Source organism: Ranitomeya variabilis, chromosome 1 (genome assembly GCF_051348905.1).
Source record: "Ranitomeya variabilis isolate aRanVar5 chromosome 1, aRanVar5.hap1, whole genome shotgun sequence".
Lineage (NCBI taxonomy): Eukaryota > Metazoa > Chordata > Amphibia > Anura > Dendrobatidae > Ranitomeya > Ranitomeya variabilis.
Window position 1 is genome coordinate 990,942,651 of NC_135232.1, and position 24,451 is coordinate 990,967,101.

At 45.1% G+C, this 24,451-nt stretch overlaps 1 protein-coding gene across 7 annotated transcripts in view; it reads right to left on the bottom strand.

Moving 5' to 3' along the window:
- TMEM192 (transmembrane protein 192) overlaps positions 1-24,064 on the bottom strand; it is a 90,037-nt gene extending 65,973 nt beyond the window's left edge. Inside the window, exon 1 of one of the 7 annotated variants that reach the window (XM_077279452.1) lies at positions 23,763-24,032. In XM_077279452.1, the coding sequence (XP_077135567.1) occupies positions 23,763-23,909 (147 nt within the window). In that variant the 5' untranslated portion in view covers positions 23,910-24,032. Of the gene's footprint in view, positions 1-23,585 lie in introns of all 7 variants that reach the window. The other 6 variants (XM_077279457.1, XM_077279453.1, XM_077279458.1 and 3 more) reach the window with 6 other exon arrangements.
- Positions 24,065-24,451: the final 387 nt, after the last annotated feature.

Consider the following 24,451-nt stretch of genomic DNA (forward strand, 5'->3'; position numbering starts at 1 on the left):
GGGAAATGGGAGGAATTCCTTCCCGATGTACTGGGAGAGGAATGGGAGGATATTCTTGAGTCTTCAACTAAAGTGTCCCCTTCAATCAATAATAGAATGACCCAGTTATATATCATATATCAGGCCTATTTAACCCCGACGCGACTCTTTAAAATGGGCCGCTTACATTCGTCAGATTGTTTGCGTTGTCATGGGCCCGATGCTGATTTTCTTCATATGATTTGGAGGTGCCCTGTAGTTCTTCATTATTGGAGGGAAGTAACAACATTACTAACATCGTTATTGTCGATCCCTGTCCCGCTTGAACCGTTAACCTGTTTGTTCGGGGTGTGGGACACGGAGATCTGGGATCATTATACTGGGATCTTTCTCCGAGAGACGCTCTTTTTGGCAAGGAAGGTATTGGCGTTAAGATGGATGGGTGGCTCCCCCCCGACCCTTAGAGTTTGGATTGATCTGGTGAATTCAATTATCCCATATGAAAAAACAATGTATCAAAATAGAGGATGTCCAGGTAAATTTGAGAAGATATGGGGCAGATGGAATTCTTCTTGCCATACTCTATAGTCTGCACTGACTGGACATCTATATAGGAGGATGGGCTCGTGGTTTTGGGGACATTGCTTGTAGAGCGGGATTTAAATCTGTTTTCTTTTGGCGACTTACTGTTACTGTTAGTGGTTAAAGTTGTTAAGTTGTATGATAGATATTTTTCTTACAAGGAGCTGATGATTTACCATGCACATTTCATTACCTTTGTAACTTCTGATATGATGTCGTTTTACAACTATTTGTACTTCGTGGTATAATTGATGATAATTACAAATGTGTGCATTGTTTGTTTATACTGAACTAATAAACGAATTTAAAAAAAAAAAAGAGGGGGAAGGCTAAAGTTTAGGATCACAGAGCAGAGACTGTTGGTTGGTAATTGCAAGGTGCTACTGACATAGCACAATGTCATGGAGAATGGCTGTAAAGGCCGATTCTAGCATTCCTGCTGAGAAAGTCAAAAAGTAGACCATCTCCCCAGGGCAATAAAACATGTTCTCAACCATTGTTTTTTGTGTGGTTCATTGTATGATAAAAATGTCCTGAAAACCTGATACACCAGGTCAGTCTGATACCAAATTTGATACCAGATTTCTTTTATCTTAATAAAAGATAATTATTTATATATCACCATTAATTCCATGGTGTTGTACATGAGAAGGGGTTACATACGGAGTTATAGTTATAATTTACAGTAAACGAATTTACAATGACATTCTACGGGATAATGGGGGAGTGACAGAAGGTCAGGGGTGCAGCAGCTCGGGTGGTGGTGAGGCATCAGAATGGTCAGTGCAGGCTGTAGGCTTTCCTGAAGAGATGGGTTTTCAGGTTCCTGTAATAAAGCAGCAACCAACAGCACTCAAATGACTAGGATGCACGCTCCAAAGTCCATGGATCCAACTGGACCAATACTCACAAATGTAGAAAAGGAAGCAGCATCCATTCCAGGTGAAGGATATATCAAAAACAGTCTTTATTCTGCCATCATGTCATACAACGTTTCGGCCATGTTGGCCTTTGTCAAGTACTTGACAAAGGCCAACATGGCCAAAACGTTGTATGACATGATGGCAGAATAAAGACTGTTTTTGATATATCCTTCACCTGGAATGGATGCTGCTTCCTTTTCTACATTTGTGGGTTTTCAGGTTCCATCTGAAGGATCCAAGGGTGGTGGATAATCGGACGTGTTGAGGCGTGGAATTCACATACATGTACCAACAGTACCAAGAGTCGCCGTTTTAAAAGACTTGTAGTGTTCTTATTTTTCAAAAGCACAGAATATGAACGGCACTAGGTGTTAACGCAGCAGGTGGTGTAACTGCAGCCCGAGGATTCCACTGTAAGACTCCTATAGCACGTATATAGTCTGCAATGTTCGGGTGGTGCTCAGCATAAAAAGCAGTGAATAAATGTCAAAGGAAAAAAAAAAAGAGGAAATGCGGCACTCACCCAGATGAATTGCGAATCAAAGTCCTTTATTCATCATAACATGACAACGGACATAGCAAGGAGAGGTGGCTGGGAGAGATCAGCGGTGCGGGGAGAAAGAACAGGACTGTTCTTTCTCCCCGCACCGCTGATCTCTCCCAGCCACCTCTCCTTGCTATGTCCGTTGTCATGTTATGATGAATAAAGGACTTTGATTCGCAATTCATCTGGGTGAGTGCTGCATTTCCTCTTTTTTTTTTAATTTTCCTTTGACGTTCTTATTTTTCAGTAGAGGTGTGAGGATTGTTTTGATAACTATCTAAAAAGGATATTAGGTGACCGAAAAACTGCAAATCTAGAAGAAAAGTTTGAATATCTACGGTTATACTTGTAGTACATTAATGTTAGATTTTTATCACCTCGGCTTTAATGGATGTGGTGACACCAAATAGGTCAATAGTAAAGGGGGTGAGGAAACGGAGATCAAATTTAGGCTGTGTACACATGTTCCGGATTTTTAGTGTTTTTTTCGCTATAAACACACATCCATTAAGCATCCTATTAACAGAATGCAATCTGCAATTTTTGTGCACATGTTGCGTTTTTTTCCCATGACAAAAACGCATTGCAGTAAAAAACACAGCATGTTCATTAATTTTGCTGATTTTTTGCAGATTTCCCACTATTTAGTGCATTGGGAAGCTCCGGAAAAAAAACGCGAAAAATCAGCAAGAAAAATGCGCAAAACACATGCGGATTTCCTGCGGAAAAAGTCCGGTTTTGTTCAGGAAATTTCTGCAAAGAATCCGGACGTGTGCACATAGCCTTGTTTTCTTTGTTTATTTTATTTTATTTTTTTAAGTGGTGAACAGTGACTAGGGTCAGGGTTTGGGAGGGTGCAGTCACAAACTACAGCCCTTCTTTAATGCCTCCTACTATGCTGTAAGTTTCTTCAGCCACTGTTAGTTACGGTATATATGTTCCTGGGAAAGTTTGCCATCCATCATTTCCAGGAACAGATACAACTAACAGATGTTAAATATCACAACACAAGAAGAGGTGGTGGAAAGGCTAGTCGAGAGCTCACGTCATCACTGCAGCCAATCTAAGCTCAGCGATTGGCTGCAGCAGTGATGCGAGTTGTCCCAAAAATCAACACCCCACAAATCTAACAGTTGTCACATATCCAGTGGGCAAGTAATGTTTAAGCCTGGAATATCCCTTCCGTTTCTGATCAAATCTGGCCATTTAAAAACAGAAACTTTGGTTTCAGTTTTTGGTCCATCTTTATCAGATCCATTTATACTAGGAGTCGATAAAGATTTCTGGCCAAAAGCAGTTCCAAGACACATTCGTTGAGGACTTACTCAACAGGTGACAAAGTGTTAAGAGTCTGACCCGTTTCCCCACACACTCGAATAAAGTTAATATAAAATTATCTATCAGCCGAAAGGGAGGTAAAAACAAGACATTTTAGGACACTTCCTTTCTCATTAGAAAGAGCAGCTCCTGTACTGACAAATGTTTTATTTTGCAATTTTCTGACCACAAAATGCATCTAAAAATATAAATAACTAGTGGACATGTGGAGAGTCCTAAGGGAGCAGGTTAAGCCCACCTCCAGGTCATAGATTGTGAGGTAGCAGTCTGATGAGTCCATCATCTCAGTGTGAGGAGGGGAACTCTGCAGCAACAGCTCACATGTTATCTGCACTGATAAGCCCAGCTCAGCAAGTCATTGGGAGTAGATTAACCCCTTGTGAGCAGGGCATTCATTTTTACTGAAAACTGCTATTGCGAAAGGAGGTGCCATGTTGGAGGAGGATATTTTCTCTCTCTCCTCTAGCAAGATGGTGCCGCCGGCGCATGTGCAATAGAAGCCATCGGATCACAGCTATGTACACTGATAGCTGCACCTGCGCAAGCGCCATTTAAAAAAAAAAAAAAAAAAGTTAAACTCCTCATGAAAAGCTCAACCACACATAGTAACTACATAGTAAGCATTTTAAAACCAGTATGTACAGGTATTCATTATGTAAACTAGGGGGCGGGTCAGTGAGGGATCAGTGACCTGTCAGCAGGCTGCATTATGAATACCTAATCAGATCACCACATGAAGACCCCCACAGGCCGCCCCAGGGGAACGGGCATATCATTAAGGCTATGTGCACACGATGCGGATTTTGCTGCGCATCCGCAGCAGTTTTTCCATGAGTTTACAGTACAATGTAAACCTATGGGAAACCGAAAACGCTGTGCCCATGCTGCGGAAAAAAAAACGTGCGGAAACGCAGCGGTTTACATTCCGCAGCATGTCAATTCTTTCTGCGGAATCCGCAGCGGTTTTACACCTGCTCCATAAAAGAAAACCGCAGGTGTAAAACCGCAGTGGAATCTGCACAAAAACCACAGTAAATCCGCAGGAAAAACGCTGTATGTGCACATACCCTAATACAAAACTGAAAATAAAGACAAAAACACACAAGACAGATTTCATCACCCAAGGTATCATTTTAATCAGTATAACTGAGCCAACCTCACACTGTGTGTGGGTTACAGTGCACAATCCTGCTGACAGGTTCCCTGCAGGAATACTACTCAAGAACTAAACCGCAAAAGCACAAAAACAACTAAAAAAAATAGGCGAAGGGGGGGGTCAGGACTCTAGAATTTGCTACGTTCTAAAACGGACTAGTGATCTCCATCGTATGCCTGGGAAACGAAAACTGTAAGCAAGCCTTGCCAGCCATAGTTAGTATGAAAATCCTGTAATTGTATATATTACTTCGGTTGTTAATTAGTAACTTATGCTAAACTGGCAGAGACTAGAGATTACTTATCACTCCTGCGTGCATTCATTCATGTCTCACCATGTTAAAGGTATGTTTAGGAATTTTATGGCTGGTAAACCCATAGTAGTTGCAGAAAAAGCTATACCTGAGATACAGCCCTTCTAGAATATTCGACTGAAGAGTCCTAAAAAAAAAAATTATGTAAACTTGCGGGAACTGGTGAATTAGCAGAAAGATCACCAAACAACGCTACTTATGGTAGATGCAGCAGTTGCCATTAAAGGGAACCTGTCACCCCCCCCCCCAGTCGTTTCAAACTAAAAGAGCCACCTTGTGCAGCAGTAATGCTGCATTCTGACAAGGTGGCTCTTTTAGTTCTGGGTGCTGTAACTAGAGAAATAATCAGTTTTATAATTTGTCTGAAATTCCTGGTCTTCAGTCAAGGAGGCAGGCCTTTCCCCCCTGTGAATAAATCATAAGGCACTGCGGGGCTGGGATTCACAAGCAGGGCGGCAGCACAGGCGCAGTCAGCTGGGATGCATATGAGGACGGACGGGCAGCGCTCACTGCACCTGCACCAGGCAGGGGAAAAGAGCGCAGGCTATTTTGAAAACAGCGGCGAGGAGGAGGCGGCACCCGGCGCCAAGAAGATGTGAGTGACGGCTGTGCGGTCTGAAGCAGGGGGGGGGGAACGCCAGCCTCCTTGACTGAAGACCAGGTATTTCAGACAAATTATAAAACTGATTATTTCTCTAGTTACAGCACCCAGAACTAAAAGAGCCACCTTGTCAGAATGCAGCATTACTGCTGCACAAGGTGGCTCTTTTAGTTTGAAACGACTGTCATGTTCCCGCTAACATCGAAGGGGTAAAATGTCTGGGATCAGAGTAGTCTCTGACTCCCGTATGGTGCTGTGGCCTAACTGCACTAATTCACAGTGCCATACATGTAAGGAGGTTTACAGACAGTGCCACATACATAGGGAGTAAACTTGTAATAGGTTTAGAAACCCCTCTCTCCCTTTACCAAAAAAAAAATCAATCGAGTGGCTGGCAAATATTGCAAAGTCTGTAAAATGGTCCCCTCCCTCAGTCTGTGCAGTCAAAATTCCACTGCTTCATCACCAATATGTTGAGGACACTAATTTACCTTTCTGTTGTCAAGAACCCTATAGATTTGTCAGCCATATCCGCCTTCTCATCAGGGCTGTGAAGTCGGTAAGCCAAACCGCTGACGCAGACTCCACAGCACTGGTCACTACTGAGCATGTACATAAAGTGCAGCAGATTCAACTAAAAGCCGATTCTTATATCAGGAACAGAACAGACATTGATAGGACATTTCATAACTTCCCCAAGAAATCTTATGAAAACATTTACAGCACATCCTGCACTGATCTGCAGTACACAGTTATTTTAGGAGTCTGCCCATTTAATATTGACTCCAACTCAACCAAAATGGACATCGTCTCCACAGCCCTGCATTCTCATCACGCTTTCCAAAACTCAGTGTGGACAAAACTATATTCCTGATCTTTCCTCCATATCACTCAATCACCCCCTACCAGGAAAATCCAACACAATAAGTTACATCACTTTCCCCCAGAATCACAAGTCTGGTACCTGGCTGTAAGGCTATGTGCACATGTTCAGGTTTATTTGCGTTTTTTTTGCGATAAAAACTCATTAAAAACGCATACATTATGCATCCTATCACTTAGAATGCATGTTTTGTGCACATGATGCGTTTTTAATCCGCAAAAAAAACGCATTGCGGTAAAAAAAGCAGCATGTCCATTAATTTTGCGGATTTTCCACGTTTCTCCCGCAATTCTACGCATTGGGAAAAACCACAAAAAAAATTTTAAAAAAGCATGCGGATTTCTGGCAGAAATGTCCGGTTTTTGTCAGGAAAATTTCTGCAAGAAATCCTGACGTGTGCACATACCCTAACCCTCAACTCTGCTCTATCCTTCAAACCACACATTCAAGATTTTACCACATCTTGCTGCCTCCAATATTTCCAAAAACCATCCTTTCACCAAGTCGACTAATAATGTTAGTAAATTCCCTCAGCATCTCTTGCCACAACTTTAGCAACATCCCTCTCTGAAGCCTCCTGACTAACTCACCTCTCCAGCCCAAATTAATTCCCTTCTCCCCTCTGCCAGTCCCTACTATGGCTTCCAATAACCCAGAGAATCCAGCTTAAATGACTTACAAAGCCATCCATACTCTAGCTTTCCTCATACTTCTCTTAACTACCGTAACCTCCAGTCCTCACAAGACTGCCTTCTCTTCCTCCCTAAATCACCTTTAAGATTTTCACCAAGTATTCCTCAGCATGTTCGAATGTCTTCTGCCACTGGCGGACACAGACAGAAGAGAGCCCCTGTGCAAGAACAAATGCTGGGCCCTTTGCAGCCCAATAGCTCATCAATTGCACTTGCTTTGGAGGTGGAAATGGGCCCCCTTACCACTTGGGCCCCTGTCCACTGCCATCTTCCATATATGGAACCATCAGATGCAACCTGCAAACTCACCTCTTCAGCGGTGCCTGCAATAACCCGCTGCCACCTCACTACCACCGAAGCTGCTCTAAGTCTCCAACTTACTGATTCCTTCCCAATACCCTGTAGATTGTAAGCTCACGAGGGTAGGGGCCTCAGCTTCCCCCCCCTGTACCAGTCAGTGTAATTATATGCATGTGACAATTTTCACACGTACTGCTCCATTGAATTATCATATTATCAGTATGACAAGAGTACGTGGGAACCTCCTCTTACCCAGAGGCCTCTGCTCCATTTTAGATTAGCCAGCCTGACATACGAGGCTGAAGTTGGTTTCTAATTTGGCAATTTTCTATTTTTTATAGGTTTAACAAAAAATAAGCATCACAATAATACCATACAATGCAGAGAGGTGCCCTGATGTGAATACACTTAACAGCTACGAAAATTATAAAAACAGGCACAAAAATGGGCATCAAAGTGGGCACTGAAGGGCATTAATAAAAGGGTTAAATGACTTTGGGCCACTGATGTCACACTGCAGACATCTAGAACAGGACGCCACACATCAAACCCAGGTATCTCCAGCCTGGCCCAAATGGGTTCTGGGCATCAGAACTGGCATCAAAGTGGGCAGTCGATTTTGTCCATTTGAATACACTCCCTGACAGAAGTTGTGTCGCTTATCTATGTTATGTAAATAAAAGCTTATAACCTGACGTTAGATTCATCCATTGATTGTATAAAATTATTCTTTTGAAAGCTGAAATCCTCCGAAATATGGTTTAGGTTAAGAAAATAAATTGGCATCAATGCAAAAATATTGATCACTTAATGGACACAGAATGGTCACATTTTGGCAAGACAAAAGTTTTGTCGCCCACAGAAAGTAATGTGATATTCAAACAAATAATGAAAGAAGTTGTCCACTACTATAACTTTTTTTTTTTTTCCATAAATCTTGCTATTATGTGCCACTGAAAACATCTACTGTGTTTATTTTAGCAATATTAGCTTGTATCATGCTGTAGCAGCACATCCTCAGTGCCTGATCCAGCTCTCATAGGCGAAAGGAAGTTGTTGATTAACCCTAACTTATTGTGCTCGAAGGCCATGTGCACACGTTCAGTATTTTTCGCGTTTTTTTTCGCTATAAAAATGCGAAAAGAACGCTAACATATGCCTCCCATTATTTTCAGGGTATTCCACATTTTTTGTGCAAATGTTGCATTTTTTTCCCGCGAAAAAAAAAAATCGCATCGACGAAAAAAAAGCAACATATTCATTAAATTTGCGGAATTGCGGGGTTCCGCACACCTAGGAATGCATTGATCCGCTTACTTCCCGCACGGGGCTGTGCCCACCATGCGGGAAGTAAGCGGATCATGTGCGGTTGGTACCCAGGGTGGAGGAGAGGAGACTCTCCTCCACGGACTGGGCACCATATAATTGGTAAAAAAAAAAAAGAATTAAAATAAAAAATAGTCATACTCACCCTCTGATGGCCCCGGAGTCTTCCCGCCTCTCCGATGCATGCTGCCGCTTCGGTTCCTATAGCTGGTGTGTGGTAAAGGACCTGCGATGACGTTGCGGTCTTGTGATTGGTCGCGAGACTGGTCATGTGACCGTGACGTCATTGAAGGTCCTGCACACACACATCATCTATAGGAACGGACACCGCTGTGGAGAATCGGCTGCCTGCAGGTGAGTATAACCATTTTTTTTAATTACTTTTAAACATTCTATCTTTTACTATTGATGCTGCATAGGCAGCATCTATAGTAAAAAGTTGGTCACACTTGTCAAACACTATGTTTGACAAGTGTGACCAACCTGTCAGTCAGTTTTCCAAGCGATGCTACAGATCGCTTGGAAAACTTTAGCATTCTGCAAGCTAATTTCGCTTGCAAAATGCTAAAAAAAAAAAAAAAAAAAAAAAAAAAAGGGGTGGGCTCCCGCGCAGTTTTCTGTGCCAGAGGGGGAAAGCCGACGGCCAGGGGCCAATTGCAGCCTGGGAAGGGGTTAATACCCATGGCCCCTCCCAGGCTATGAATATCAGCCCGCAGCTGTCTGCATAGCCTTTACTGGCTAGTAAAAAAAAAAAAAAAAGTGGGGTCCCCCTATATTTTAGAGCCAGAAAGGCCACGCAGACAGCTGCAGGCTGATATTCATAGCCTAGAGAGGGGCCCGGATATTGGCTGGGTCACTCCTGCAGATGACATCACGTCAATTTCCAGAGTCTGGAAATTGACGTGACGTTGGCGGAAATTAGCGGCTGCTGCATCACTCACGTGATCCGGAGTCAGCCACCAGCATAGCGCCGCTCACAGGTTAAAACTGCAACAGAAGGTATTTACAAAATTCATTAGGGGCCCCGGGGGGGGGGGGGATACATTGGGGAGGGGGGGGGGGGGGGGGGGTAATTGAAAGTAGTGGACAACCCCTTTAACTTAAAATACAAATATATGTTGCATAACATTGGTGAATGAAGTTGTGGTGCTATTAGTCAAACTTAACATTTTGTGTGACTTCCATGAGCTTGAAGGACTACATCCATGCGGTTCAACAATGATTCATACAATTTAAGCCATCAGGAATAGCAAAGAATGCAGTCTTACATGCCTCCCAGAGTTCATCTAGATTCTTTGGTTTTGTCTTCCAAGCTTCCTCTTTCATTCTACCCCAAACATGCTCAATGATGTTCATGTCTGGAGACTGGGCTGGCCAGTCCTTGAGCACCTTGATCTTTTTTGCCTGGAGGAACATTGCTTTAGAGATGGATGTATGAGATGGAGAACCATCCTGCTGCAGAATTTGACCCCTTTTATGATTTGGAATATAAGAGGTAGCTAATACTTATTGATATTTTAGGCTATTTATATTGCCTTCCACCTTGCAAATGTTTCGCACACCCCCATACTGAATGTAACCCCAGACCATGATCTTTCCACCACCAAATGTAACTGTTTTCTGGGTGTATTTTGGATCCATACGGGCTCCAGTATAGATCTCCTGCACTATTTCCTGCGGCTGTGGTGTAATTCTACTGAAGATTCATCAGAGAAATCCACCTTCTGCCACTTTTCCAGCATCCATCTGTTTAGCAAGCTGTGGGACTTTGCAAATGTCACACGGTTTTTTATTTGCCTTTTGTTTAGTGCTGGCTTCTGGGCACTGATTCGACCATGGAGGCCATTTTGAGACAGAATCCTACAAACTGTTCTAGTTGACACACAGACTTGAGGTGACCAGGCCTCTTGGAGCTCTGCTGCAGTGGAAGAGGGGCTTGCTTTGGATTTTCTAACCCACAAACGTTCCTCCTGAGCAGTTGTCTTGCTTGGTCTGCCGGACCTGGGCTTGTCAAACACATCTCCAGTCTCTTCAAATCTTTTCTTAATTTTTTGTAATTGACGCGAGACACATTAAGGTGCCAGCCACCTCTGCAGTGGATCTGGTCTTCAGACTCTTGATAATCCAGGCTTTGGTCGAAGGGTGGATTTTTGCCATGCTGTCAGAGCTCAAGTTGCAGTTCAAGTGAAGGTCTGGGGTGATAATAATAATAATTTTTATTTATATAGCGCCAACATATTCCGCAGCCCTTTACAATTAAGCGGGGACATGTACAGACAATAAATTCAATACAAGTTAAGACAATTTAAACAGTGACATTAGGACTGAGGTCCCTGCTCGCAAGCTTACAATCTACAAGGAAATGGAGGGACACAATAGGTGAAAAGTCCTTGCTATTTCAGGTCTGGCAATTATAATAAATAGGGATATTCATATAAAGCTGCATGATCCGGTCATCAGCCCGTGTGTTTAAGTGCAATAGTCAAGTATCAAGTGCAGTTATCGTGTGTATGGAGGGTGGGGAGACAGATGAATAGCAGGGTACAGATTCAGAATAATGTTTAGAAGGAGGGAACAGGGCAAAGTTAGTTTACTGAGTAGTTGATGTGGTAGGAGTGTCTGAAGAGATGGGTTTTCATAGCGTGCTTGAATAGGTCGGGCCTAGGTATCAGTTTAATCGTCTGGGGAAGTGCATTCCAGAGAGCTGGCGCAGCACGAAAGAAGTCTTGGAGACTGAGGTGTGAGGTTCGGATTATAGGGGGGGGATGTTAGTCTTAGGTCATTTGTAGAACGGAGGGCACGTGTAGGGCGATAGACAGATGAGAGAGGAGATATAAGGAGGTGCAGAACTGTGGAGAGCTTTGTGGGTGAGAGATGAGTTTATACTGGACCCTGTAGCAAATGGGTAGCCAGTGTAATGACTGGCACAAGATGGGGGCATCGGTGAAGCGGCTGGACAGAAATATGACCCTGGCTGCCGCATTCAAGATGGATTGGAGAGGAGAAAGTTTGGTAAGAGGGAGACCGATCAGAAGAGAGTTGCAGTAGTCCAGTGCTGGATTTCTTTTTATTCACACACACACACACACACACACACACACTAATTAACCGATCATTTACTGAGCACAGGTGAGGATGTAAACTAGGATTGGGTGCATATGACCAGGCGACAAAACTTTTGTCTTGCCAAAATCTGACCATTCTGTGTCCATTAACGGTCAATATTTCTGCATTAATGCCAATTTATTTTCTTAACCTAAACCACATTTCAGTGGCCCGCTCTCTGCTGCCATCTGCCGGCCGGCAGGAGAGAGGAGTTGGGGCTAAAATTAGGGTTAGGGCTAGGGTTCTTTCACACTTGCGTCGGTACGGGGCCGTTGCAATGCGTCGGCCCGACGTACCGACGCACGTTGTGAAAATTGTGCACAACGTGGGCAGCGGATGCAGTTTTTCAATGCATCCGCTGCCCTGTCTATGTCCTGGGGAGGAGGGGGCAGAGTTACGGCCACGCATGAGCGGAAATTGCGGACGCGACGTACAAACAAAAGGTTACATTGAACTTTTTTTTGTGACGACAGTCCACCAAAACACAACGGATCCAGTGCACGACGGACGCGACGTGTGGCCATCCGTCGGCAATACAAGTCTATGGGCAAAAAAGGCATCCTGCGGGCACATTTGCAGGATCGTTTTTTTGTCCAAAACGACGGATTGCGACGGATGCCACATGACGCAAGTGTGAAAGAAGCCTTAGGGCTAAAGTTAGGGCTAGGGTTAAATTTAGGGTTAGGGCTAAATTTAGCGTTAGGGCTAAAGTTAGGTTTAAGGCTAGGGTTGGGGCTAAAGTTAGGGTTAGAGTTGGGATTAGGGTTGGTATTAGGGTTAGGGTGTATTGGGATTAGGGTTAGGTTTGAGATTAGGATTAGGGGTGTGTTGGATTTAGGGTTTTGATTAGGGTTATGGTTAGGGTTGAGATTAGGGTTGTTTTGGGGTTAGGGTTGTGATTATCGCTAGGGTTGTGATTAGGATTATGGATCGGGTTGGGATTAGGGTTAGGGGTGTGTTGGGGTTAGGGTTGGAGTTAGAATTGGGGGGTTTCCACTGTTTAGGTACATCAGGGGGTCTCCAAAAACGACAGCCAATTTTGCGCTCAAAAAGTCAAATGGTGCTCCCTCCCTTCTGAGCTCTGCCGTGCGCCAAAACAGTGGTTTACCCCCCACATATGGGGCATCAGCGTACTCGGGATAAATTGGACAACAACTTTTGGGGTCCAATTTCTCCTGTTACCCATGTGAAAATAAAAACTTGGGGGCTAAAAAAAAATCTTTTTTGTGGAAAAAAAAAAAATATTTTTTATTTTCACGACTCTGCATTATAAACTTCTGTGAAGCTCTTGGGCATTCAAAGTTCTCACCACAAATCTAGATAAGTTCCTTGGGGGGTCTAGTTTCCAAAATGGGGTCACTTGTGGGGGGTTCCTATTGTTTAGGTACATCAGGGGCTCTGCAAACACAACATAATGCCCGCAGACCATTCTATCAAAGTCTGCATTCCAAAACGGCGCTCCTTCCCTTCCAAGATCTGCCGTGCGCCCAAACAGTGGTTTACCCAACATATGGGGTACCAGCATACTCAGGACAAATTGGACAACAACTTTTGGGGTCCAATTTCTCCTGTTAACCTTGTGAAAATAAAAACTTTGGGGCTAAAAAAATCTTTTTTGTGGAAAAAAATTTTTTTTTATTTTCACGACTCTGCATTATAAACTTCTGTGAAGCACTTGGGCATTCAAAGTTCTCAACACATATCTAGATAAGTTCCTTAAGGGGTCTAGTTTCCAAAATGGGGTCACTTGTGGGGGGTTTCCACTGTTTAGGCACATCAGGGGCTCTCTAAACGTGACATGGCATCCAATCTCAATTCCAGCCAATTCTGCATTGAAAAAGTCAAACGGCGCTCCTTCACTTCCAAGCTCTGCGGTGTGCCCAAACAGTGGTTTACCCCCACATATGGGGTATCGGCGTATTCAGGAGAAATTGCACAACAAAATTTATGGTTAAACTTCTGTTTTTACACTTGTGAAAATAAAATAAAAAAATGGTTCTGAAGTAAAATGTTTGCAAAAAAAAGTTAAATGTTCATTTTTTTCTTCCACATTGTTTCAGTTCCTGTGAAGCACGTAAAGGGTTAATTAACTTCTTGAATGTGGTTTTGAGCATCTTGAGGGGTGCAGTTTTTAGAATGGTGTCACACTTGGTTATTTTCTATCATATAGACCCCTCAAAATGACTTCAAATGTGATGTGGTCCCTAAAAAAAAAAAAAAAATGGTGTTGTAAAAATGAGAAAATTGCTGGTCAACTTTTAACCCTTATAACTCCCTAACAAAAAAAAATGTTGTTTCCAAAATTGTGCTGATGTAAAGTAGACATGTGGGAAACGTTATTTATTAACTATTTTTCGTGACATCTCTCTGATTTAAAGGCATAAAAATACAAATTTTGAAAATTGCTAAATTTTAAAAATTTGCCATATTTCTGTTTTTTTCATAAATAATCGCAAGTAATATCGAAGAAATGTTACCACTAACATGAAGTACAATATGTCTCGAAAAAACAGTCTCAGAATCAGCGGGATCCGTTAAAGCGTTCCAGAGTTATAACCTCAAAGTGACAGTGGTCAGAATTGTAAAAATTGGCTCGGTCAATAAGTACCAAATTGGCTCTGTCACTAAGGGGTTGAAAAAAAACCAAACAAAGAAAAAAATTGCAGAATAAGAAACTGACGAGTGAAAAGAAACCAACTTCAGCATCGTGCCTGACATTGTGTCACAGTGCAACAATACCATCTTGCCCAGCCTTAAGGTACCGTTACACTAAATGACTTACCAACGATCACGACCAGTGATACGACCTGGCCGTGATCGTTGGTAAGTCGTTGTGTGGTCGCTGGGGAGCTGTCACACAGACAGCTCTCTCCACCGACCAACGATCAGGGGAACGACTTCGGCATCGTTGAAACTGTCTTTCACGATGCCGAAGTCCCCCTGCAGCACCCGGGTAACCAGGGTAAACATCGGGTTACTAAGTGCAGGGCCGCGCTTAGTAAGCCGATATTTACCCTGGTTACCATTGTAAAAGTAAAAAAAAAAAAAACACTACATACTCACATTCTGATGTCTGTCACGTCCCCCGCCAGCGTCCACAGGGTTAAAACTGCTTTCGGCAAGAGCGCTGCTAATATGCATGTGCTGCTGCCGAGAGCTTCCCTGCACTGAATGTGTCAGCGCCGGCAGTAACAGCGGTGACGTCACCGCTGTGCTCTGCTTTACGGCCGGCGCTGACACAGTCAGTGCAGGGAAGCTCTCGGCAGCGCTCCTGCTGAAAGCAGTTTTAACCCTGTGGACGCCGGGGGACGTGACAGACATCAGAATGTGAGTATGTACTGTTTTTTTTAACTTTTACAATGGTAACCAGGGTAAATATAGCCGGATTACTTACGGTAATGCTCTTTTAATGAGTCCATGACAGCACCCACTGGAGAGATAGGGATCCGCCCCAAGGAACAGGAAACCTACAGAGACATAAAAGGGGGCGGTCCCCCTCTCCTCCTCAGTTTAATTTCAGAGTACCCGGAGGACCGCCAGTGTTAGTCAACCATCACAATGTATTATCAGAATATAAACTTCATAGAAGTAATTACATTGGCTTTCATTAGGGAGGGATGTGACTGGGTGCTGTCATGGACTCATTAAAAGAGCATTACCGTAAGTAATCCGGCTATTTACCCTTCGCCATGACAGCACCCACTGGAGAGATTTCCAGAGACCAACGCCTAGGGGGGGGACCACCGTGCTGAGGATAGTCCTGCCAAAGTGTAGGTCAGAGTCGGAAGACAGGTCAAGCCTGTAGTGATTATAGAAAGTGGAAGGAGCCAACCAAGTTGCAGCCTTACATATATCCTCGATTGGCACGTTCCCTTTTTCGGCCCAGGAAGAAGCCATGGCTCTTGTGGAATGTGCTTTGATACCCTCCGGAGGTTCTTCATTTTTCATGGAATAGGCCAACCGGATAGCGTCTCTTATCCACCTGGATAATGTTGCTCTTGTGACTCCATATCCTTTCTTTTTGCCCTGGAAGGATATGAACAGAGCCCTACTCTGCCTCCAACTACTAGTTTTCTCAATATATTGCAAAACTACTCTCCTGACGTCTAGAGTATGGAATTTTTGTTCTTCAGGAGTAGAGGGGTCTTTAAAGAAAGTAGGAAGATGTATCTCTTGTGACCTGTGGAACTTCCCTGCTACCTTAGGAAGGTATAAGTGGTCCGGTTTTAAGATTAGTCTGTCATGAAATGTGAGAAGGTAAGGTTGATCTATCGACAAGGCCTGAATGTCGCTGACTCTTCTAGCCGATGTTAAGGCTACTAAGAAGGCTGTTTTTAACGACAAGTGTTTTAAAGATGCTGTGTCTATAGACTCAAACGGAGATTCTGTTAGAGAGTCTAAGACTAGATTTAGATCCCAAGGAGCTACCCTAGGTATGTGGACAGGAGTAACTCGTTCACAGGCCGTGATGAAGCGGGATACCCATTTATTACCAGCAATATTATGGCCATAGAGGGCACCCAGAGCGGACACCTGGACCTTTAGTGTGTTAACTGACAGACCTAACTCTTTCCCTTTCTGTAGAAATTCTAGTATAGATTTTATTGGGACTTCAGAGGGGTTTGAACTAGTATGGAATTGTAGAAACTTCTTCCATACTTTGGTGTAAATTTTTGTTGTAGATGGTTTCCTGCTAAGCAGGAGTGTATCAATTAGGCCTTTTGAAAACCCCCTGGAATTTAATATCTGCCTTTCAAATTCCAGGCCGTCAGGTGGAGGCTGTCCACCTGAGGGTGGAAGAAAGGTCCCTGAGAGAGAAGGTTTGGGATTGAGGGAAGGACCCAAGGATCCGTCACCGACATTGACCGCAGGCACGAGAACCATGGTCTCTTGGGCCAGAATGGCGCTATCAGTATTAACCTGGCCTGCTCTTCCCTGATCTTCCGTATTACTTGTGGAAGCAGAATTATCGGAGGGAAAGCGTACGCTAGCTTGAATTGCCAGGGTGTTTGAACAGCATCTAGAATGTCCGGGTGATCTGCACGGGACCGAGATGCGAATTTCTGGACTTGTTTGTTTTGTTTTGTAGCAAACAGGTCTATTTGGGGCTTGCCCCATAACAATGTTATCTTGTGGAAAATGTGAGGATTGAGACACCATTCTCCTTGATGAAGAGTGTGTCGACTTAGGAAGTCCGCTTGTTGATTGTCCTCTCCTTTGATGTGGACTGCCGAGAGGGACAACAGATGCTTTTCGGCCAGGATTAAGGTACTGTTTGCGGAAGACATTAGAGCGTCTGATCTTGTGCCGCCTTGTTTGTTTAAATACGCCACTGTCGTCAGAACAGATTCTGACGTGGCTTCCTCGTAGCTGTGGGAGAAATTGACGCAGTGCATAGTTTACCGCATTCAATTCTTTTAGGTTTGATGAATATAAATCCTCATTCTTATCCCAGGTTCCCTGGCAGAATCTCCCATGTGTGCGCCCCACCCGTGGGGACTAGCGTCCGTAGTTATCGTGTGGGATGGAGATATTACCCAAGGGACACCCCCCGCAAGGTTGTCTTTATCTAGCCACCATTCTAAGGAGGATAAGACTTTCTCGGATAAAGTTATTTTCGATTCAAGGTGCCCCAGAAATTTTCTCTGTTCCCGAAGTATCTGATGTTGTAATGTTCGGGTATGAAGTTGTGCCCACTGAACGGCTGGAGTACAGGAGGAGAGGGATCCTAGCAAGGACATTCCTGCTCTCAGGGACATTTGAGGTTTGTGAATGGCCGCCACTACTTTACCCTCTATAAGAGGTATTTTTTCTTGGGGAAGTAGACATTTTTGCCTTATGGAATCTAGATTAAACCCCAAAAATGTCTGAAGAGAGAGTGGGATGAGTCTAGATTTTTTATAGTTGACGATCCAGCCCAGGCTTTCTAAGGACGAGACAGTGTCAGCTAATCGTTCCGCACACTGAAGGGACGAATTTCCTACAACTAAAAAATCATCTAAGTAGGGAATGATTAATGTGTCTCTCTGGCGAAGGTAGGCCATTACTTCTAACATTACCTTCGTGAAGATCCTGGGTGCCGTGGAGAGACCGAAGGGCATGGCTGTATACTGGAAATGATGAATCTCCCCCTCAAGAGTTACTGCCACTCTTAAGTATTTTTGATACCTACTATGGATAGGGAGATGGTAGTAGGCATCTTTTAAATCAATGCCGCCCATTCTACAATTTGGGAAAAGGAGCTTAATGGCCGATCTAATAGACTCCATTTTAAACGTATAATTTTTAATAAACGTATTGAGTTTTTTAAGATTTATAATTGTTCGAAATGAACTATCGGGTTTAGGGATTAACCCCTTCATGACCTTGGGATTTTTCATTTTTCCGTTTTCGTTTTTCACTCCCCTCCTTCACAGAGCCATAACTTTTTTATTTTTCCGTCAATTTGGCCATGTGAGGGCTTATTTTTTGCGGGACGAGTTGTACTTTTGAACGACATCATTGGTTTTACCATGTCGTGTACTAGAAAACGGGAAAAAAAATCCAAGTGCAGTGAAATTGCAAAAAAAGTGCAATCCCACACTTGTTTTTTGCTTGCCTATTTTGCTAGGTTCACTAAATGCTAAAACTGACCTGCCATTATGATTCTCCAGGTCAGTACGAGTTCATAGACACCTCACATGTCTAGGTTATATTTTACCTAAGTGGTGAAAAAAAATTCCAAACTTTGCAAAAAAAAAAATAAAAAAAAAATTGCGCCATTTTCCGATACTCGTAGCGTCTTCATTTTTCGTGATCTGGGGTCAAGTGAGGGCTTATTTTTTGCGTGCCGAGCTGGCGTTTTTAATTATAGCATTTTGGTGCAGATACGTTCTTTTGATCGCCCGTTATTGCATTTTAATGCAATGTCACGGCGACCAAAAAAACTTATTTCTGGCGTTTCGATTTTTTTTCTCATTACGCCATTTAGCGATCAGGTTAATGCTTTTTTTTATTGATAGATCGGGCGATTCTGAACGCGGTGATACCAAATATGTGTAGGTTTGATTTTTTTTGTATTGATTTATTTTGATTGGGGCGAAAGGGGGGTGATTTAAACTTATGTTTTTTTTATTTTTTTCACATTTTTAAAAACTTTTTTTTTTCACTTTTGCCATGCTTCTATAGCTTCCATGGGAGGCTAGAAGCAGGCACAGCCCGATCGGCTCTGCTACATAACAGCGATCATCAGATCGCTGTTATGTAGGAGAATTGCAGGTGTGCTGTGTGCTCACAGCCACCGGCGATCAGTAACCAGAGAGGTCTCAAGGACCTCTATGGTTACCATTCAGAAGCATCGCCGACCCCCGATCATGTGACGGGGGTCGGCGATGACGTCATATCCGGCCGCACGGCCGGATGCGGTAGTTAAATGCCGCTGTCTGCGTTTGACAGCGGCATCTAACTAGTTAATAGGCGCGGGCAGATCGCGATTCTGCCCGCGCCTATTGCGGGCACATGTCAGCTGTTCAAAACAGCTGACATGTCCCGGCTTTGATGCGGGCTCACCGCGGAGCCCTGCATCAAAGCAGGGGAGCTGACCTCGGACGGTAAAGTACGTCCGAGGTCAGTAAGGGGTTAAAAATAACGGAGAGTAGAACCCTTTACACTCTTGTCCCTTTGGCACCCTAACTAAAACATTTTTAACTATAAGACTTTTAATTTCCAGTTCAAGGGCCTTCTGTTGCACTGGTGAGGAAAGGGCTGTTAAAATAAAGGAATCATGGGGAACTTGGAGGAATTCTATTTTCATTCCTTCCTTAATAATATTTAGCACCCAGGAACTTGACGTGATTTTTCGCCATTGGGGAAAGAAAAATTTTAACCTACCCCCTACTGGGGTGTCTGGTGTTTCAGAATTTATTGTCTCTACGGAAGGGGGGCCTTTAAACATAGTGCCACCCTGTTTTCCCTCTCTTGTGGCCCATCGTGACGATCTTTCAGTTTGTGTTCTTTTCCCGAACGGCCTCTTCCTAAAGGTCTTCCTATAGAAAGGAATTGAGGGGTCAGGGAAGGCTTTTTTCCTCTCTTTTGCTTTTTTGAGGATCTCGTCTAATGCTTTCCCAAACAAAAACTCACCCTCACACGGAATAGCACAGATCTTAGCCTTTGACTGCGTATCCCCCTTCCAGCTCTTCATCCATAACGCACGTCTGGCATTATTAATCAGACCGGCTGATCTTGCTGCAAGGCGAAGAGAGTCAGCTGAAGCATCGGCCATGAATGCTGCTGCACCTCTAATTAGTGGTATCGCATCCCGCAATTTTTGTCTGGAGACCCCCTGTTCGATCTGTTGATCCAGCTGATCAATCCAAACAAGCATGGATCTAGCAGTGCATGTACTGGCAATTGATGGTTTAAATATGCCCGTGGAAGCCTCCCATGATCGTTTTAGTGACGATTCTGCCTTCCGATCTAGAGGATCAGAAAGTAGGCCCGCATCCTCGACTGGTAGAGCTGACTGTTTTGAGGTGGAGGCGACTGCAGCGTCCACCTTAGGGATTTTAGTCCATTAACTCCTCATCATTAAAGGGGTACTTCCTTTTGGAGGCTGACGGGAGAAAACCTCTCTGGTCCCGTTTCTCCCACTCCCTCTTTATCAGTGCCTTAACCGCAGGAATTACTGGGAATGCTCTTCTCTTCCTCTCTGCCAACCCTGCAAACATGATGTCTTGTGCAGTTTGGTCGTCTTTTGCATCCTCACAACCTATAGTATCCCTGATGGATTTCACTAGGTTGTCCACCCCATCAAGGGGAGAACAAGCTCGACCCTCAATGTCGGAATGAGTTGAGGAAGAGGATGATGCCTGCGAGGAGTCTGAGTGGATAACGCCTTCCTCCTCGGACTCAGAGCTGGATATAGCCTTTTCTTTCCCGGATTTTTTAGGGGGGGGGGTACTGGCTTGTGAGATGGCCTGTAACTCCTCTCTAATTATGGCCTGTATATCTGTGACCGACATAGATGGACTCTGCATTGTTTCCGCCATACATTGATTGCAGAGTTTTTTGGGGTGGGAATCTGGGAGAGGCTCGTCACATAACGCACACTGTTTGTGCTTAGATTTCTGTCTCTTTTTGGCCTGGGAGAAGAAGACATTTGTGGAAAAAGGGTGTCAGCTTTATAGGCAGAGGGGAAATTACACTCACCCAGTGAAGCTGTACGGTACCGAAACAGGAGGCTGCGACTTTCTGGATCTTGAATCCTTGGTCTCACTCCTGTGGCTGGCATCTGAGGACCTTCTGCTGGCTGGCTCACTTGCTGGGTCCACTGTTTTGCCTGGGGACGACATGTTGCATCGCCTGTGCATTTGCAACTTCCCCCTTTTTATAGGCCAAGATCCGGTCAGTAAACTTTTTTTTTTTTTCTTTTTTTTTTTCTTCCACAGCGGTGCGAAACCGCGCTTTCCCCCACCGCTGTGTGAGTGACCCGGAAGTGTTCCTCTACCTCCGGGTCATTCTGGGGATTCTTACACCGCTCCACGCATGTGCGGCCGCCATCTTATCCCGGCCTGCGCTATGGAGCGGTGTACCGGCTGCCGCTGCAGCTGTGCCGCAGATCCCGGACCCTTTACCTGCTGGTCCGCGTCTGGAGCCTCTTCAAGGCCGCACCTCTGCAGCGTTGCTCTGTGGAATCGGCGGCGTCTCCCCCGGACTCAGCCATCCCACATGCCGGACAGACGAGGGGGGAGCCGTCTAACGGAGTCTCCCCCGACGCTGCATCTGGACTGCATCCCCTGCCGTTCCCGCAGAAACCGCACAGGCGGATGCTCCTAGCCCAGGTATGATTTCTGTAGTCTTCTCAGAGATCCTGTCCCCTGGGAACAGGAAACCTAAACTGAGGAGGAGAGGGGGACCGCCCCCTTTTATGTCTCTGTAGGTTTCCTGTTCCTTGGGGCGGATCCCTATCTCTCCAGTGGGTGCTGTCATGGCGAAGGGTAAAATCGGGATACTAAGCGCGGCCCTGCGCTTAGTAACCCGATATTTACCCTGGTTACAAGTGAACACATCCGCTGGATCGGCGTCACACACGCCGATCCAGCGATGACAGCGGGTGATCAGCGACCAAAAAAAAGGTCCTGATGATTCCCATCGACCAACGATCTCCCAGCAGGGGCCTGATCGTTGGTCGCTGTCACACATAACGAGATCGTTAGCGGGATCGTTGCTACGTCACCAAAAGCGTGACGTTGCAATGATATCATTATGTGTGACTCAGCCTTTACACACAAAAGGCAGCTGCCAAGTATTAGCAGCTCTCTCGATCCCGCACAGTGGGTCTAGACCACCGTCATGGCCGATGAAATGGGATATACAAAGACATTTGTGTCATCTCCACTACTGACATGTGACAAGAAGTGTAGTAGACAGGGCCGGACTGGCCACCTGGCAATTTTGCTAAATGCCAGAAGGGCCTGTCTGGTCATGGGCCGCCTTGTCTACTATGTTGTTAACAGAATCGGTTTTCTCAAGATACCCATACTGTTAAAGGGCCACTGTCACCCCCCTCCAGCCGTTATAAACTAAAAGAGCCACCTTGTGCAGCAGTAATGCTGCATTCTAACAAGGTGGCTCTTTTAGTTTTAGGTTCAAGCATACCCCAAATAACACGTTTTTATACTTAGCCACAATTCCTGTCTCTAGCCAGGTAGGCGGGTCCTCACTCCCCAGCTTGGCCAGCTCCTCTGCCGTCACTCACATCTTCCTGTGCTTTCGGCACCGCCCCCTCAGCGCTGTTATCGTTTCAAATCCGGCGCCTGCGCTGTGTACTGGTGTCCTGCGCAGACGTAGTAAGCTCTGGCCGTCTGATGTAATGGCTGATACCAGAGAACAAAAGACATCCACAGAACACCAGGATGGATCTGCTGCACAGCAAATAGCTGTAGGACCTGCGATGACGTCACTGCCATGTGATTGCCCTAATCACATGGCTCTGAGGGGGCGGCGCCGAAAGCGCAGGAAGATGTGAGTGACGGCAGAGGAGCTGGCCAAGCTGGGGAGTGAGGACCCGCCTACCGGGCTAGAGACAGGAATTGTGGCTAAGTATAAAAACGTTTTATTTGGGGTATGCTTGAACCTAAAACTAAAAGAGCCACCTTGTTAGAATGCAGCATTACTGCTGCACAAGGTGGCTCTTTTAGTTTATAACGGCTGGAGGGGGGTGACAGTGGCCCTTTAAGAGTTGTAATGGAGCACAAAGTCGCTGACTCCGTCACTTACCCGAACAGGCCACGGGTATCATTAGAAATATTGGTCTTTTAGGAAATCTTCCTTTCCTTCATCTAGGGTAATATATCCCATCTGGTTCATGGGGACGGGGACAACATGGGCCTGTGTGATTTCAAATGCCTGGACTGAATTTCAGCCCCAGTCCGTACCTGATAGAGCCCCCATAATGTTTTTGCATCCCAGAAAGTGAATATACGGATGGAGTGCGCTGCGATATTTAGTTATTATCACGAGCACTGCTGGAAACACCTGAAAAGCAGCAATTCTGAGGGGGTTCTTGCTCCTAGCGGACAAACGAGGCAGGAAGCGGCCCCTATAAAAAAAAATACCCACCACAAAACACTGTTCCCCCCCACACCACAAAGGAGGAAAGGACCTACCACAATACACTGCACCTCCACCCAACGAGGGAGGAAAGGACCCACCACAAACACTGCGCCCTACACACCAGAGCTATAACCGACCAGTGAGGGACACTGCTGTGCCAGTAGCTGTAGAGGGGGTGAAGGCATACAACACGTACTAAGAGAGATTACTATATTGTACATACACACAACACGTGACCAGCGACCACAAACCTCCTGCATTCTGGAACAGGACGATAAAACGAAGGAAAACCCTTGCGGTCACATGACGGGATGGTCACATGACACAGCGCCCGATCCGGCACTATTACAGCCCCGTACACTGCTCTCTCCGGGACCGCGGTATACCGGGCTACACCCGTTACCTCATCCCCTCCACGGTGCACGTACCTCCAGCAGCCCGCGGTTCCGCTCCATCCTCCTGCTGCAGTCACGTTGGCTTTCATTGAGTGCTGAGCAGCAGCTATAATCCGTGTGCACCGCCCTCCTCTTCCTCCTCCTCTCACACTTCCTGTCCCCGGCAAACTCTTTCCTCATTCGCTCCTCTCCAGTTGGGGGTGAGACCCGCGAAATACGGAGGTGGTGACAGCACAACACAGCCCTCACGTGTGCGGCGCCCCCCGCCTTCAGGGCCCAGCGCCGGCTTCTATTACATTAGTGCAGATAACTTCAGAGATATACAGCCAGGAAAATGGCGCCATTGCCCATAGCAACCGACTGACTGCTATAGGGTCCCACGTTCCGGGCCTGGGCTGTACAATCTGGGGATTGTGAGCTCTGTAAGGTCTCACACATAGATGTATGCAATTGTGAGGAAAAAACTAGTGCTTTGCTCCAGGAAATGTCCTATAGGACACTGTGCAGCCACCCTGGTTTCTTTAGGTGACACGACCTCCTCAGGAGACTCCTTCGGGCACTTTTTCCTGAGGTGTATAATATTTTGCAGCCTTTTGATTGGACGGAGCCTTGTGTGCAGCGTGGCCCCTCAGGAGCCATTTCACAGATGCACATTGCACTTTTCTTTTTTTTCCCACCAGCATGTTTCAAAATCTAAAAAAATGCTCCAAAGACTGAACATG